This window comes from Phoenix dactylifera, chromosome 18, assembly GCF_051530095.1.
Source record: "Phoenix dactylifera cultivar Ajwa chromosome 18, Ajwa_hap1_PhDact_Kaust_v1.1, whole genome shotgun sequence".
Classification (NCBI taxonomy): domain Eukaryota; kingdom Viridiplantae; phylum Streptophyta; class Magnoliopsida; order Arecales; family Arecaceae; genus Phoenix; species Phoenix dactylifera.
The window spans coordinates 19,021,517-19,038,410 of NC_143207.1; the positions used below are offsets into that span (position 1 = coordinate 19,021,517).

At 37.9% G+C, this 16,894-nt stretch overlaps 2 protein-coding genes across 4 annotated transcripts; one reads left to right on the forward strand and one right to left on the reverse strand.

The window, feature by feature from the left end:
- Positions 1-842: 842 nt before the first annotated feature.
- On the forward strand, positions 843-16,664 carry LOC103699137 (Calcineurin-like metallo-phosphoesterase superfamily protein). Of its 3 annotated transcripts, XM_039131399.3 has the most exons (10): positions 843-1,315; positions 1,723-1,950; positions 4,448-4,569; positions 5,758-5,818; positions 7,206-7,346; positions 7,555-7,662; positions 8,247-8,475; positions 9,208-9,456; positions 12,304-12,372; positions 12,472-12,742. In XM_039131399.3, exons 1-10 carry the CDS (start codon positions 1,184-1,186, stop codon positions 12,609-12,611), a joined length of 1,479 nt encoding a protein of 492 aa, XP_038987327.3. In that variant the 5' UTR covers positions 843-1,183; the 3' UTR covers positions 12,612-12,742. The 3 variants fall into 3 exon arrangements, with proteins under 3 accessions (XP_038987327.3, XP_089784627.1, XP_038987328.3); XM_089928501.1 differs by lacking the exons at positions 12,304-12,372; positions 12,472-12,742 and adding an exon at positions 15,684-16,664; XM_039131400.3 differs by lacking the exon at positions 12,304-12,372.
- LOC148699557 (uncharacterized) lies at positions 12,754-14,078 on the reverse strand. Its single transcript, XM_088714122.2, has one exon. It carries the CDS (start codon positions 13,963-13,965, stop codon positions 13,627-13,629), a length of 339 nt encoding a protein of 112 aa, XP_088570248.1. The 5' UTR covers positions 13,966-14,078; the 3' UTR covers positions 12,754-13,626.
- Positions 16,665-16,894: the final 230 nt, after the last annotated feature.

The window sequence follows — 16,894 nt, forward strand, 5'->3', positions numbered from 1 at the left end:
TATCTTAAAGAAAAATCTTAACAAAATAAGATCGATATAAATGTATTGTTTGATTCTTCAATGTCAAGCACTAAAGTAGTGCATCAATAAAGGGTGAGTCAATTCTGAAGACAACATCATTCGCATGCCTTCTTTTGTAAATCCATACTAGGCCTCCTTCTCCATCCTTTTATATAATGAATTATTAAGTTGCAATCATAAATATGATTGATAACAGTTTGATATGCACATATTAATGCTTTAGAACTTTAGATTATAGTAATTGGTACGGTCCATCCTATAACATAACTCTTTTTAGTATTGGGCAGGGCTGGAAGGGTGAGGGAGAGAATAAGGGCATCAGTAGCCACCAAGATGGTAGCCTAGTGGTACTGGGCAGCAATTCTAATCATTAGGTTCCAAGTTCGAATCGCTGCGGCGACGATTAAATTGTGGACCGGAGCTCACTACTTTGGCCACTGCTTGGACTTGTGGTGTAGGACCGCTCTTGAACCGCTAGTAGCCGGGGTGGTGCCGGGTGTGACGTACTCACACGTGGGACTAGAGCCAGAGCTCAGAGGAGTAGCTGAGCTGGGCCTACGGGTGGGGAGGGTATGAGTAAAACCGGTCGGGGTGCCCAACACACGGCCATTTCTGCCCGCATCGAACATTCTCCTGGTAGGGCGGGGGCCCAGTGGGGGCTGCTATGCGGGGGTGGGCTTGTCCCTTCCTCCCCCCTACCCCTTTTTTTCATAAAAAAAAAAAATAAGGGCATCAGTTTTCATGCTGATTACGACAAGAATAAGATTATTCTTCCACTTTTTGGTGTGTTTAAAGAGCAGATAGAGGTAACTGGAAGGAATAAGTTTGTCCTGTTTTGCAGGGATAATCCTGTTCCGCCAATTTGAGAGAATAGAATTCCACCGGCTCGCGCGGTGAGGCGCCAAGTGGGTGCGCTTAGAGAAAGTGGGGGCGATGCGAGAAATTTCTCCAGCGCGCCACCGCGGTCGAGCCTCCCTCTCGCGAAAGCACCAGCAAAAGCTCCGAATAATACCCTTCTTTCTTTCCTCGCAAGCTCCGTGTCCCTTCGGCCAAAGTAATTGGCCAATCCGTTTGCATTTATTCCCGAAAGAGACCACTAACCGATGGCCCCTTGCTATTTTCTGTGACGGGGACACAGACGCTACTCGTCTCTCCCACTCGCATGGCGGTTCCGAGTGTTTGGTGCCTTCTCGCTCTCCAACTCGTCGTCATGGCCGCGGGCCCGTGCGGGGCTTCGGAGCGCGTCATCTCCCGGATCGCCTTCGGCTCTTGCGCGAACCAGAGCGCTCCTCAGGTACAACTACATACCCCTGGGTGTTCGAAATTTTGTTGTATCTGGATCAGAAGCTCGTGGCAATGTGTGCGATTTTGGCTCCACCTTTTTATTTTATTTTTTTCAAACCAAGAACAATAGATAGGATCACTATTTCTTGAATAAATCGTGAATAGTTCGGGAATAAGTTACGAGATTTGTTAGTTATAGAGGAATTGTTCGACCAAGGAAAATTAGTCCTTTAAAAAAATAATTTTGAAAGAAAAATTGTTCCTACATCTGTTCTATCTGGACTGGATTCCTCACACTAAGCTGCGAGAGAAGTTAACAGAATGCTGATTTCCGTTTTTTTTTTTTATATGTTGCGCACTGAAAATTTTAAAGTTTGTATGTAATGTTGTGATTGTTTTTTCATGGTTTTGATGCAGCCCATTTGGAATGCCATAATTGATTTTGATCCTCAGCTTTTTATTTGGTTGGGGGACAATATTTACGGAGACAACAAACGTCCGTTTAGGTTACTTGGAAAGGAAAGGACTATTGGACCGTGGAAGAATGTGGAGAGATTCTTCCCAGCAACAGAGCAGGAAATGCGGCAAAGATACGAGATGGCCAAGAACAACCCAGGATATTCTAAGCTGAGACAGAGGGCTCAGGTAACTTAGCTCACCAACTGATTGAAGTTAGCATTTAAGGGCAACTTTATAATTTTTATTCGACCATGTATCAGCAAGACTCTAGGCTGCACAGGTCATGCCATCGTCCAAGGATGAGGTGAAGGCATGCATGCCCTGATATAAAAAGTCACACTGTCTTTGTTGCACAAATGCCCAGCTTGCATAAGTCGTTTGTTCCTGTTAAATTACACCATGGCATGCTATATTTAAGCTCTATTAATTAATGCACACCGTGAATACACTCATTTTTCAAAATATTCAAGATAGAAATCATAAGACAGTTGGTCTAACTGGGCTTTGTTTAAGGATTTGATTTATCTTCACAACATATGAGCTCTGTAAGATAAACCTCTGAAAGATACAACAGGGAACTAAAATTTAAAGTATCTTCTCAGTCTTTCCTCGTAGAAAGTTCAAAACTGGTTCTTAGAGAAACCTCTAACAACTCTCTTTCTGAGAGCTAAATGTCTAGCAACTCCCATTATGGTATACAACATGTGATAGGAGTTACTCAAAAGATAATCTGATTGACCATGAGTTTCTATTAATTACTCTTACAAGAATCTCAAAGAGCATGTATGACGCATCTTAAAGATCATTGCTCCCCACAGTGGCCTTCCTTTTGTCCTGTCAACATGATGGGTTGGCTACCCCATCACATAGAGCATATGCATGCTCTTGAACCAATTCTCAAACATTGTCACAAGACAGACGCAAGCATATGGGATCATATACATGTGAACCTGCAATCTTGGCACATGCAGAAGCCACTGAATCTCACCCTTACATGGTGTGGTATGACATTGCTAGCTTGCACAAATGCACCTAAACCTACAAGGGCATGCCAATGCATGTCTGCAAACCCATCAAGGCCTTTCCATGCATGCCCATGCTTGTGGAATTTCGACAATGCATGTTTGAGCAACCTATGCTGATAAATGTACATGTTTACCGTCCTGGCCTGGAACCACATGTGGAATCCTTTACTAAATTCACTGTGAATTGACTTGTGACCTGATAGCTCAATTTTCCATACTGATTTGAATCTGACTTGTCCAGAGTGAGTCAGATTGTGTTTCTCTGGCATCCTACTTACACTCAACCCTGCCGGTCCTCACACCAAGGCCGGACAATGTTTACACTGCATTGAACCCTGAGGTCCAACTTCAGGATGAGGCTATGTGCAAGTACAAATGCACCTAGATAAGGGCTATTAATTTTTTTGGCCCACCACTTGCATAAATATGCTATCACATATACATGATACTAATATATGCCCCTGTTATACCCAATAATATTTTAGTATGTGATTATTTTTTTTTTTTTGTTATATCTACTAGAATGCTTCAAAGTTCAAACTTTATTCACATGAATGTACCAAAAATAGCTCTGAGGTTTTAGACTTTGACTGTCTGCTAGTTTCTATATATGGCTTTGAATCTGCAACCATGCCTTATTTTTGTTTGATTACCACTTGATCTCAAGACCTTCCATTGTTATTTTGTGAAATAAGACCTGCCACTATTGGGTTAGTTATGTTAGCATAACACATTTTTAAAACCATGATTATGCTATATGTTTTATGGCCATGTTTCTCATGCATTCCATGCTATGCAAGTACACTATGATGACAAACTTAGCGTATCATATCTGATAATTATTATCTACTTTAATATGCTTTATCTAATCTTGTGCTGATGAAATATATGAATGGTGACACTGCAGCTTCCTGATTCCCAATTTGTTTTCCTTTACGATGGTTGGATTCTCATCATACTCTTGGATTTTAATTCATTGAGTTGATTTCTGGTGAAAGGTATATACTTATTCATATGTGTGACAAGTTTTAACTTCGACAGGCCTTTCAGAGCATAGCTGCAAGCTTATTTTGTGATTGAACTAGTTTATTCTTATGAATGACAAATATTAAGCTGGTTTTAAGCCAGTTTAACTCTTATGTTGCTATGCGGAAATTTCTACTTAACAAGGGATTTCTGGAAGTTCACCACAATGCTAGTTTAGTTGTACCCATCCATAAAGTAACCCTGTCTAAACATACTCCTGCTATTTGGTTAAAAATTCGAATTGCAATTTCAAACTGACCATAAGTTCTAGCTTTTGTTCTGTAATTAGAGCAGCAACACCGTGGTGTATGCAACAAGCATGTAAACTGCAATGATTTCTTTTTCAAAGTACTATCTGATCTTTGCGTTAACTCTTTCAAATAGTTTTCATGTGCTTAGTTTCACTCTTGCATGCTCTGATATGGTTAATATTTCTTTATAATCTAGATGACAATTTTCGATGTTGCTATATATATCTTTTGCTGATTGTTTCTGTACTGAATGGGCCCAACTGGCAGTTATCTTCTCTAGTTTACTGTGCATAGATTTATTGCATCCTTTAATCCTTTTCTCATGTTTTCTTTATGTTGTGGGTTGGATTTTATATCATTAGCATAAATTGAAATTTGCAGGTTATTGGCACATGGGATGACCATGATTATGGATTGAATGATGCAGGGAAAGAATTAAGTGGGAAAGATACAAGCCAAAGGCTTCTTTTGGACTTCTTAGATGAAGCCCAAGAAAGTCCTCGGTAAGCAATTACATTAGAAGTTGTGCACAACCTTTTTATCAGCTTGGCCATATTTGCATGTGTCACATGAAGCAATCACGTCACATGCCACTACTAAATTGTTTCATGTTCTATATTATCATTCTGTTGTGCCTCTATGCAGATACATAGCCAAAAAAGGAATCTAACATAACCAAAGTGACTGGAAGTTTGTATTCATCAACCTTAACCTGCAAGACTTGTCTCAACTATATGCAAAATGCCAAAGATATTTTTCTTCGTTCGGCTTTCTAGGCCTTTGCAAATCTAAAATAGATACCTTGATGGCTTGACTTGATGAATATTTTTTACTGCTATGGTCCAAAAATTCAGCTCCAGTTGTGTCTGCTGAGTTTTGGTTTGGCAGATCACTTTTTTCAGCCATGCTCAAGTTCTGGAGTTTCGGCAAAAAGAATTATAAAATTATGAATTAAGGAAAGAACTGGAGACAAATAAAACATGCCAAGTTACATATCTAATATGAAATGTCATTTGTGATCTTTGAATTTACAATTTCTGCTTTTTGGGGCTAAAGCCTGAAGGTAAGAAGAACTACGAGAATTTTAGCTGGTGGGAAAAACAAAAAGAACTGTATTACATTCAATTGTTTGATAGCAATCTATTTTTAAGCACCTGAACAATATAAGTATCTATAGGAGTGTAATGTACTAACATAAATTTATATATGAATTAAAACTGACAGAGCAGTTATTTGTCATGTCAAGAGTATAGTATAAATAGGGCTACAATTTGATATATCTCATATAAATGCCTCTAAGCTTTAAAATAAGATATACTAAGTACAAGCTTATACTTATGAATCTACTATTTAGGAGTCTTGATCTCCTACATAGACCCTTTTTTTTCTCTTGGACAACTCCTATCCTTCTTTTTGAAACTCCAATCTCCATTATTCCCATAATAGTAATTTAACTGAGACTTTTCTGTGTCTTATATCTTGGACAAGTCTCTTGTATCTTGGACAACTCCAATCCTACTAGACAACACACTTTGCTTTGATTTTTCACCATATAAGGAACAGGTAGCATTAATGAAGATGCATGTTGTCCCTGGTAACTATGATATGTTTTCTAATAACCTGAGTCTTTGTAGACATTAGCAAAAGTCCGATACTGCTTCAGTTGTTACTATTGGTTTTTCTTCTTGTAGGCGAAAGCAAGCTGGTGTGTATGCTTCTTACTTATTTGGCCCCAAGGGGAAACAAGTAAAGGTTTGTCATGGAAACTTTGAAATTTCTCTGATTAAGATGTTGTTCTCATTGTTTCTTAGCCATGCTTGTACTATGGCTGCATAAATGGGCAGCCCAAAGAAGCTGCCATCACTACAGGGTCTAGAGCAGGGGCGGCCTAATACATTTGGAGGCCTTAGACGGATTCAGTGAATGAGGCCTTTTTTTAATAATAAAATTTTTTAATAAATATAAAATATTTTAAAAAATATATGAAAATAGATAGCTATCAAGTACATTATTTAAAAAAAATACATGAATGCAGCAAAGACCGATAAAAAAACTTTTTAGTTTAATATAATTTTTAAATGAAGGTACGAAAAAGTAATTACGCTGAAGGAAGGCCCATAAAACTGATTAAATAACTGAGATAATGCTTGGCAGTACTGTTTACGATGTCAAGCAAGAGCAGAATAGGAAAAGGTTATCCTATGGCACTTCATGGTCAAGGTAAAGGAAAGAATTTGTCCAGAAAGGGACCTCTCTATAAGAGAAAGTAGGGGCATTATGGGAAATTCACTCCATCTAATTAATAAAAGTCCCATCCCACCATCTCCCCTTCAAGCGAGTGCCCAAGCAGCAACTGCAACATCACGGCACAGCGGCCATTCAATCTCCAAGCTCCCTCCTTTTTTCTCTCTACCATCCAAGAGGGGAGAAGAAACCGAGAGGAGAAAACTAAAAGAATCTCCACCCTCCAAGAAGTCCATCTCCAATCCCCCTATCTTTCTAGACTTTCTTCCTGATGGCCCAGCTAGATCAGGAGTAATGTGAGGGAAGGAAAACCAAGACCAAAACCAAAAAAGAGAAGGGATGAAAGATACGAGTGCCCCTCTGCAGGCCAGGAAACTCTCTCCACGTCCCTTCCATCAAGGAGGAAGACTCGTAGCCAGCTCCTGTTCCCGTTTTATATGGGGCCTTTGCTTCCTTTTGGTCATTGGCCCGGGGCCTTTGCTTCCTTGGTCATTGGCCCAAGGCCTTAGGCGACCGCCTCGGTCGCCTAACGCTCGGGCCAGCTCTGGTCTAGAGAGGGTCAGACGTACATAGTTTTACTTCCATGTGTGGAAAGGTCGTTTTTCGAACCCGACACCCAGGTTACAATGGAGCAACCTTAATGTTGCGGCAAATCTCGCCCTCTTGTAATATAGTTACATCATTGACTATATTACTTAGTTAGATATGTATACTGTGATGACATCTTATTCTTTTTTAAAAAATATTCTAGCACTTGAATTTAATTTTGTGACCAGATTTATCATCAACAACTGTTTAAGCTCATCTTTTCATGTATTATATAGCAGTCAAGATCTAGTGATTTGAAACATGAGCCTGTATGCATTATACGATGACTTTGAATCTGTTACTGCAGGTTATTCTTTTGGACACAAGATACCACAGGGATGCAGTGTTCAGTGATGGAACCATACTAGGGGAAGCTCAATGGAGTTGGTTAGAAGCAGAAATAAAGGGTCCTGAATCAGAGGTTACCATCATTGCATCTTCTATTCAGGTAACTACATTATTTATTTCACAAGCAGTGCGGTCCTACAAGGTACATGAATTTTAATAAGTGAAAATAATTCAATCCAGAATTTAGGGTACAGAGGAGTTCCAGTTATTCCTAACTACTCTCGACTGGTTGACTTACAAATCCAATTCTTCTATGGCATGTTTTCCAGTTTACTATGTTTACATGGCAAATTGCCTTCTTTGTCCAGGTAATATCAAATCTTTCTGCAACTACTGGTCCCATATTCTATATGGAATCTTGGGGACGTTTCCCAAAGGAGAGGCAGCGGTTATATAAATTGATAAACGACAGTAAGGTAAGATGTCATTTTTTTAAAGATATTTTATGCTGTAAGACCTGACTCAGATTTAATTATTGAAACTTTAGTATGATATTGTGATAAGGGTCTATTTAAGTAAGTCGTAGTCCCTCAAACTGGCCCCAGTCATACTTACAAGATTATTTTCTAACTTAATCTTGGTGTACCTACAAACTATTTTTTGCCCCATTTCTTACAAAATATGCTGAATCTTTTTTATTGCATGATTTCATAGGCCCACCAGAGTCAATTTAGCTCGTTTCTAAGAATTTTACCCTTTTTACCTTATAGCTCTAAAACCGAATAGACATGCAGATCCTTTTTTTCAAGAATTTAATTTGACGTGCAACTCTGATACTTATTTCACAGAATATGCTGAAATTTTGTTTTACTTTTACATCTTGCTTTTTCAGGAGCTCATATTTAGCTCTATCAAAGCAGTTCAACTTCATTTCCTAGATTTTGACCCTCTTATCTCTACAGATCTAAAATGATTTGTATGAAAATTAGATTTGTAGATTTGCTTTTTCAAGAATTTAATTCATTTTGTGACTCTGAAGACATTGCCTTTGAATATGCAGAGACATGGAGTATTCTTCGTAAGTGGTGATATTCACTTTGGAGAAATTTCACGCTATGACTGCGGTTGTCAGTATTCACTGTATGACATAACCTCAAGTGGACTTACTCAAGCTGTTGAGAAGGCTGTGCCTCCACCATTAGCTTTTGTTGTGAGAGTTATAGCATGGTTGACACCAAGTACAATGAGAGTTTTTGCCCCAATTTGTAGATACAGATCATGCACATATGGTATGACAGCATATTGGGAGGAATTTTCTTACTCTTGTTCTCAAAAGGAAACTAAAATACATCCTGTTTAAAATATATGTCACATCATTTCTCTCCATAAAGATATTATGTTTTTTGATATTCTCTATAACCTTCCACGGTCTGATATGTTGGCATCTGAGGATTTACACTTTAAGAAATACAGATTTTCAATTTATAATGCATTTTGATTTCTGAATTTGCATTTCTCAAACTTGTATTTAACACATGCAACACAAGCAACATATTAAGAGGCAGGCTATCTGATGGATGGGCTTTGATTCCATCCAAATTATTTACCATAAGATTCTCTTTCTCCTATTTATAGTGCAAGTTGGCAAATACTATTTAGCTTTTGGTTAATGTATGTCTCTTTTTTTTTCATCAAGCATGATTGAAGGAGTCTAAAGATGCTGTGTTCATTAAATAAGAGGGTATATTTTGAAAGTGAGAGTTTTACAGCATGTGCAAACATGCAGCCATGCTGGAACATTAGTATCGTATATATAGCAGTTGTGTTTGAATATCTTAAGAGTTAAGACATTTCCACTATAAAATGGAGGTTTACTATCAACAGATGTCAAAATAAGATTTCACTATTTTGTTCTGTCTATTGTCCATGTCATTTAAAATCCACCTTCTTTCATCAGACATCAGCTGACTCGGTTTTCTGAGTTGACGTGGATTAATGAGTGCTTGATGGATTTTATTCAGGTCGACCAAATTTTGGGGCAATTGAAATAGATTGGGATGCAGTTCCCCAAAGGATCAAAGCTGAAGTGCTGGATGAGAATGGAGATCCAGTTATTGGTGTAGATTTCTTGCTCTCTGAGTTGCATCCAAGGAGCATGAACATGACTTACAGAGAGAAAGGGGGATATCAACAACACTGCTCTCTCGAAATTGATCTTCCGTGGATTCTCAGATATCGCCTGACTATTCTGTTTTTTGGAACTATATCTGGTATGCAGTTTTCCTTATCATGGGCATTTTATTTCATAACTGGAGCTAGAATCTTAATTTTTATGTGACAAATGTTGGTATCGAGCTCTTATGATCGTATTGAGTTTGCTGTTATCATTTCTCCATACAGTGGCCAGGTGCCCATAGCCTTGTGATCATAGAAAAAGAAAATCTTATAATTATAGGCATGACCAAACTTATGTTCTCATCATCATTTTATAATGACATATTTCTATATCTTTTAACCCTTTATATGGAAAAATAGTGACATATTCAATGCTCATACACATCAATTTGTGCTTCAAAGTTATCCATATTAAGTCCTGGTAATCCATGTTAAAACAACTCTTCAGCAATATGAAGATTTCTCTTTCCAAACACTATGACACTATAAGGCCCTGTTTGGTTAGATAAGTTTTTCAGTATATTTGCACAATTGAATAACTTGAAGTACTTATTCTTCTTTGACACAGTAAAAGTATAACATATGTATGTATGATTTGTGTGTACATGTTTGTTTATATATTACAGAGAGAGAGAGAGAGAGAGAGAGAGAGAGAGAGAGAGAGAGGTCAGCTCCCCTGAAATAGTGAAGTACAAAATATTACGCCAATCAGTCAAATGGAAGACGAGAGCAAATCAAACACTAAAGAAAAATAAAACCTAAAAATTGAAAGAGAGCTATTTTCTTTATGCAGGGACTATTAAAATGACTTTGGGAAAAATAGCAGCAACTTGTTCCTCTTTTTGTCACTAGCAGCACTTCCCTATGGTAATAAGTTATACTTAATGGAACATACAACGTTATCAAGGGGACAAGACTTCCTCACAAAGATTCTGCCATTTCTTTCTCTTCAAGTAGGTTTAACCTCTTCAAAGAGATTAGTATCTATAAAGTACTTTTCTGCTTATTCCTGCTTTATCAGGATGCCAAAAAGTTCTTTGACTGAGCAAAGCTGGATAAGTGTACTTATTTTTATTCCAGGTTTTTGGTGAACCATACAGGGCCTAGGGGAGGATATCATGATATTGTTGTAGATAAAAAACGATTTGCATATAGGGGCAGGGAAATTTATAGGAAATTGAACATGGCAAGCACAAAACAACATAGGGAGCCTTAGCATTATTCAGAGGATAGTGAGATAAAACTAGATCAGGACTGTAACAACCTTTTGCATATTCAGAGAATGCATTAAATGCTTGAGTTTCATATTTCGTTAACAGATAAAAACCTATAATAGAAATGTCATGAGGATCAAAATCTCCCTTTGGCATTTCATATTTTTAATTTATGAACATATATTTTTTTGTGTCAAGCTGTCAATGATTTGCACTTCTAGCAAAATTTTGTCCAGTCTAAATTGCATCAAGTAAATTTCATTTAATTAATATCCCTAGTTATAAATTATATGCATATACTGATAAACACTTAAAAATCTGCAATATACCAACACTTTTGCTACTTCAAGTTTCTTGAAAAGCATTACATCATTCTTTCTGGATAGCATGTCACACCCATCCATCCTGTAGGGCTGTCAAATTCATGAGCTGTTCATGAGCCAGCTCATGTCTGGCTTGATCTATAAACAGGAGAGCCAAGCTAAGCTGTAGAATATAAGTAGTTATGTATATATGTTATATTGAATAAAAGAATTTTTGTATTGATTTATTATAAGTTGAGATAGTTCAAATGAAATAGAATATATTTCAGTTATTGAAATACGATGTAGTTAGAATAGTTATATCAAAGTAAATAAACGAAAGCCATGAAAGACCTCAAGTTCTTATAAAATTCCATAAACTAGCAATTGCGAACCACTTGAGTTCATCTTGCAACTGAATGAGCTGGCTCGAGCTCGGCTTGTTTATACCTCTACCCATCATGTGACTTAATTTACATAAATATTCTTAGTTCTAAAATCCATATGCATTACTCCAAAGTTGGTTGTTAAAGTGTCTTTTGGATATGTTTTGGTTCTCTAGTTTAAAGTCTATTAGACGAAAGATGGGTTTGGGTGCACAAGTCTATGTAAAATACTGGATGGTTAAGTATCTGAAAGCTCATTTTTGTAGATTTAGTATTTAATATAATTATTATCCTTCCTAGGTTGGAATTAAGGTAAAGTCATACACTAATTACAAATAAAAGCATCATTTTTAATCTCACATTAAATTAAAATATTGAGTTTCTAGTTTGAGAATTTTCCTCTATTTTATGATGGGAAAGATTAGGGCTCAGTCCTGATTACTTTTATATAATATGAAAAAGCTAAATCTGCAACAGAAAGCTTTCTTATGTTTCTGAAGGGGGTTAAGTAAGCCCCTAGCTTGTGCATGCTATACAAATGATGACATGTTGTGTTTGTCTGCTCTGTGCAAGTATTCTTTGATTCTTTGTATGTATGTATAGTGCATTGCTTTTATATTTGCAATCTTAGCATGATATTAACTTCAACTGCGTTTCTTTGACTACTTGTTATATTGAGTCTGTGCGTTCAATTCATTTGCTTCATGAAGCAATGTTTACATTTAGCATTCAGTAAAAAAATGGGCAAGGCATGTCTGACATAGGTATGGTTATAAGCTAGCAGTTACAATATTTGCTCAGCCTTTCTCAGAAAAGAAATACAATATTTGCTCAGCTATGCTTTAATATATGATTGTCCAGTTAGTACATAGAAACTGTTGGGTGCTGGAATGACTTAATTTGTATGATTCTCTTCCTGATAAAACTGATGGGATCTGTCATACAATAGTGTTCACTATATAATCAATCAATATGATTTATGATGTATCTGTTTGCTCATTGTTCTTTCAGTGTTCTCATTTACTGTTTTACTGTTTCAGTTTTGATTGCTGCTTCTGCTCTACTTGCATATATCATCGTATCCATTAGCAATACATTCATCCAGAAAAGTAAGATTGATTGACAATGCAAGCAGATACTCTAAATGGAAAAATTGGATCTTGATCATCTTGGTTGTCAGTCAAACTTACAAATTCAAATCATTGCAGATATTCTTTGTTTCATGCTGACTGGACAATCTTGTCTTCTCAATACACTGCTATATTTGCATCATAATTTGACTTCAGCTTCCATAACTTTTTTCTCGATGGCATCTGACAATTTATTCCTTTTTTGTACTCTGTATTGACAATACTGATTTTATATAACATGTTAACTTGGATCCGTGCTTATACGGTACAAGCATTGTTTCATTATTTTCCATATTTAATACTTGTAACATTGTCATCTACTGAAAGTAGAAGTACTTCTAAATGTCTTGATGTTGTAGTTTTCATTACTTGGTAGTTGGTACTGACTAAAGACATGACTCTTGTGGTTCCTTTGAGGATTCAATTTATATGTACCTACCAATTGATAAAAGGATGGACTGAAATCTGAAAATTACTGGGAGAGGATCAATTAATGTCTGCATCACATAATCTTCAAGGGACAAACTTTAGCCAGCCCATGAGAGCAAAATAAGGGCAGGAAGAATGGAAACAGAGCGTTTAGGGTTTGAAGTTCTTAGTTTAAAAGCCTGTCACCCTTCAATTACGTATCAAATCATGTAACTATCTGCTAGAAGTGTTGGTTTTGACTCCTAATCTAAAGACCACTAACAAAGTAAAAACAAAAAGCCTGCTCACAGATGCCAAAAGATGCGCGAATAAAATGTGGAAGATTTAGAGCAGTTTAGATGTACAACTTCAATATTTTTTTGAATACTACCAGTAAGGCCTTGAGCAGCCTAGAATTTATACGAAAAGAACAATCCATCTATGAGGGTCAAGAATGTTTCGGTGGAAGAACCATGATCCTGAAAACGACAAGGACATAACCAGTCACCAGAACCATTGGGGTAGAGGGAAATTTTAATAGAGGAATCAAACAAATGAGGAAGGTGAAGCCCGCATATAGATATATATGACATTATTAACCAAATATAAAAAAGAAGGGAAAACAGCAAGACTGCCTATTATCCCCATTTCCGAACAAAAGAAAAGATTTTTCCAAGGCAGCTCACCATAGATAAGAAGACAGGTTGCTTATGAGAACAGTGCAGGTGTTACAGAACAAGATCATGAAGTCTATTTCATACCCACTGAAAGTTACAACTGTTCTGCAGTAGTGAAAAGGGAACAATAAGTAGCAGTTGCCAGGCACTAGAGAGTGAGCATCTTGGAGGATTTGAACCCAAAAGGGTGGCAGGCAACCAGGTAGAAGGCAACCTTGTCCTTGAGCCTCCTCAGCAGCAGGACCTTCCCCTCACCCCACTCGAAGACCCTGCTCTTGAGAGACACCTTGGACACCACCTCTTCCTCCCCACCTTCCCTTCTTTCCTCTTCCTCCCACTGAAGAGGATAGCTCCGTAGGAACACCCTCCTGCTGTTGTAGTCCTCATCCCTGAAGCTCCTTGTCTTCATCCCATCTTCCTCCATCTTTTCTGACAAAAGCTCTGACACAGAGAGAGCGCGAGAGAGAGGTAGGGTATTAGCATCCATGGTTTGGTTTATATATACAACACATGAGACCCGAGAAGGCGAGCGAGAGATTCTTTTTTTTTGTGTGTATGATGGGAAAAGAGCGAGAGAATTGCTTTCCCGGCACTCTGATAGAGAACATGGATGGAGTTAACTTTAACTAATAAACATTAAAATATATAAGCAAGAGTGATAGATACCTACGCGTGGCTTTTAATAGATATGCTGCTTGTCGCTCTCTCAAACTTGAGTCAAACTTCAGACAATAATTGAGAAAAGAGATTTAGCGATAGAAGTAAATGCAAGAACAAATGAAGAGATGCGGATAGAAATTTGGTGCTGTGTCCTTCGTTTTGTATGTTAACTTTTATCGAAGACTTAACTTTTATCGGCGAGTCAGTTTCTTCTTGCTTTGTTTTCTCCAAGGTATGGTGCGTACGGAGGGTCTTGATATTTGAATGTCCTTGACCTTGGGCTTCTCCAATCAATGCCTTGTTGTCGTTGGACATGCTTGGTTATAATAATCTTAATAATGGCAGATCATAGAAGAACTAAAACGAAGGCAACCGCCGGTCACAAATTCCAAATCACGTCTTTTTATATGTTGTTTGGTTGATAAACCCAAGAGCACCTCACCATATCTAATAAAGAGAAACAAAAAGGATGCTTCGATTCGAAGACTTCATTTTACATGAATGAATTCTTGCAGCATTGTCTACGAATCTAGATTATTTGCCGCGGTTTATGTCTTTTTTTGTAAAGACTTCATCTGTTGTTCGTTGTATGAGTCACATAAAACAGAGGTCGCACAGTTCTTGAATGCCAAAACTGATTCTCTGAGTTTGGTTCACCCACCCCGCTCCTAACCCAAGTGCTGATGAAAGCAAGATTCGAGCGAGACTCTTTTTTTGATAGATCAAACCTAGGCTCTTGCTACAACCACCATAAAGTTTATAAAAAGGAAACTATAAGTAAAATAATGACATATCAAGAACATGCTGAAACATCAAACAGTAATTGAAAATGGCCGCTGATGAACAAACTAGTAAGGTAAAACACTTCGAAGGCCAAGGTAACAATAATTGAGTAAGCCAAAGTGCAGCTTAGGTCCTCTATTCTGCCTGGCTACATGTTTCTTCGAATGCAGTTTAAATCACCTAAAAATTTAGAAACTAAGCTTCTGCCTGCCATACATTGTAGAGTGTACGTACCAAATGGTGCACTAAAAGATATTCTATAACTATTTACGAATTTCAATGCATCGTAGGAAAATGCTAAAGATCATTTGCCTCATCACCACTCAGTTCACCGATGTAGAAGTCAATAATTGGCTGAGCAGTAGATGGGACACCATGAACCTGCCTCTATATCAATTCCCACTGTCACATTAGCCTAGCAAACAGAGCAGTGATTTACTGATGATAAGGTAACAACACTCCATTATAAACGTATACAGCCTTATTGAGTTTTAACATCCATCGCCTACGATAGAGCGGGCACAGAGTGAAAAATATAGACCTGTTTATCACCGTTTCTGTTTCCTATTCTTGTTTAAATCACTGGAACACCACCAGAAAGAAAGAAAGATTGATGTTAAGGAATAGCATTTACATAAAAACTTTTGCTATTTCGTGCTTTTGCTCTTGCACTCTTTATAAAGCAATAATTTTTCACTTCCGAGAATACTAAAGATTTCATAAATAATTTCAAAAAATAAGAAGATTTCATGTTCGTTGCAGTTCATTCCCTTCCTGGGTTTTATAGAAGGAAAGCAGAAAAGCCATACCCAACCAATGGACGCCTGCTTCTAGTGCATTTGGAGGTCGCGAGGGAGAGCATGCCCGAATCCAAGTCCAACGACAGGACCTGCAACACTCGTGCGGTGCGTTCGCCGAGGGTGGTTGACCCCGGAGGCCGTGCAAGCAGGCGAGGCATCTGCTGCCACCCCAGGAATTGTCGGATATCTCGGCAACCCCGCTGTCTCTGAGTTCTCAATCCATCAAAAAAGGAAAGCACTCCCCAGGTATCCAGCGAGTTGCGAGAGAGATTTCTAGTTCATTGGTATCCCTCGGATTGGATATCATTTCATTTTATCATCATATCCAAGGAAATAGCGCTCTGCATGGACCCATAAGAAAATGATGCGACTCGGTCTTTGCACGCAACCCGACAGAGTCGAGGACACGAACAGTTTTAAGATTCATATACCACATAACATATCGGAAGGGGGCAGCTTGGAGCATCCAAAGATTGCAACAGCATATCCAACGAGATAGGACAAGTAGATCAAGGTGAGTAAGGCATCTACAAGGTATCCAGAGTGGAAAGAAACCGCCCGCTCCGCTGCTTCAGTTCTCTTCCTGATGAAACGTATGTTCAAGTTGCAACCTGCCTTTGTTTCTGTCAGGAAACGAGAAAGAAACAAGGGACGGGTTTGTCCTCGGAAAGTATTAAAGAAACAAGCCTTGTCCAGCCAGTCGGCACCTCTGTAGTCTCCTTTCCTCCATATTTCTCAACGAAAAAACACCAAAATTTTTTAGTCAGAGTCTGTTATGGAACATGCAAATATATGTAAGATATGTAAGAAAGCACTTTATGCATCAGTCCATCAATTTGACGGTATTCATGAGTTGTCTATAAAACCAAGATAGCGGCATTGCCTGTCCGCTAAGCTTACATATGGTAATATCACTACAAAAAAAAAACAGGCATTGCCGATATTTTTTATTGCATATACCAGCATTTATAAGTGTCAGTAGTTTTATTCCCGATGCTTTTTAAAGCATCGTAAAAGTGTCAACAATATGAGCATTGAAAATCAATTTGCCGGCGCTAATTAGCGTCGGCACTTAGTAACGCTTATAAACGTCGCTAAATTAGCGCCGGCACTTAGTGATACTTATAAACGTCGCTAACTTTGGACACTTAGCAACGCTATTATCATCTAGAA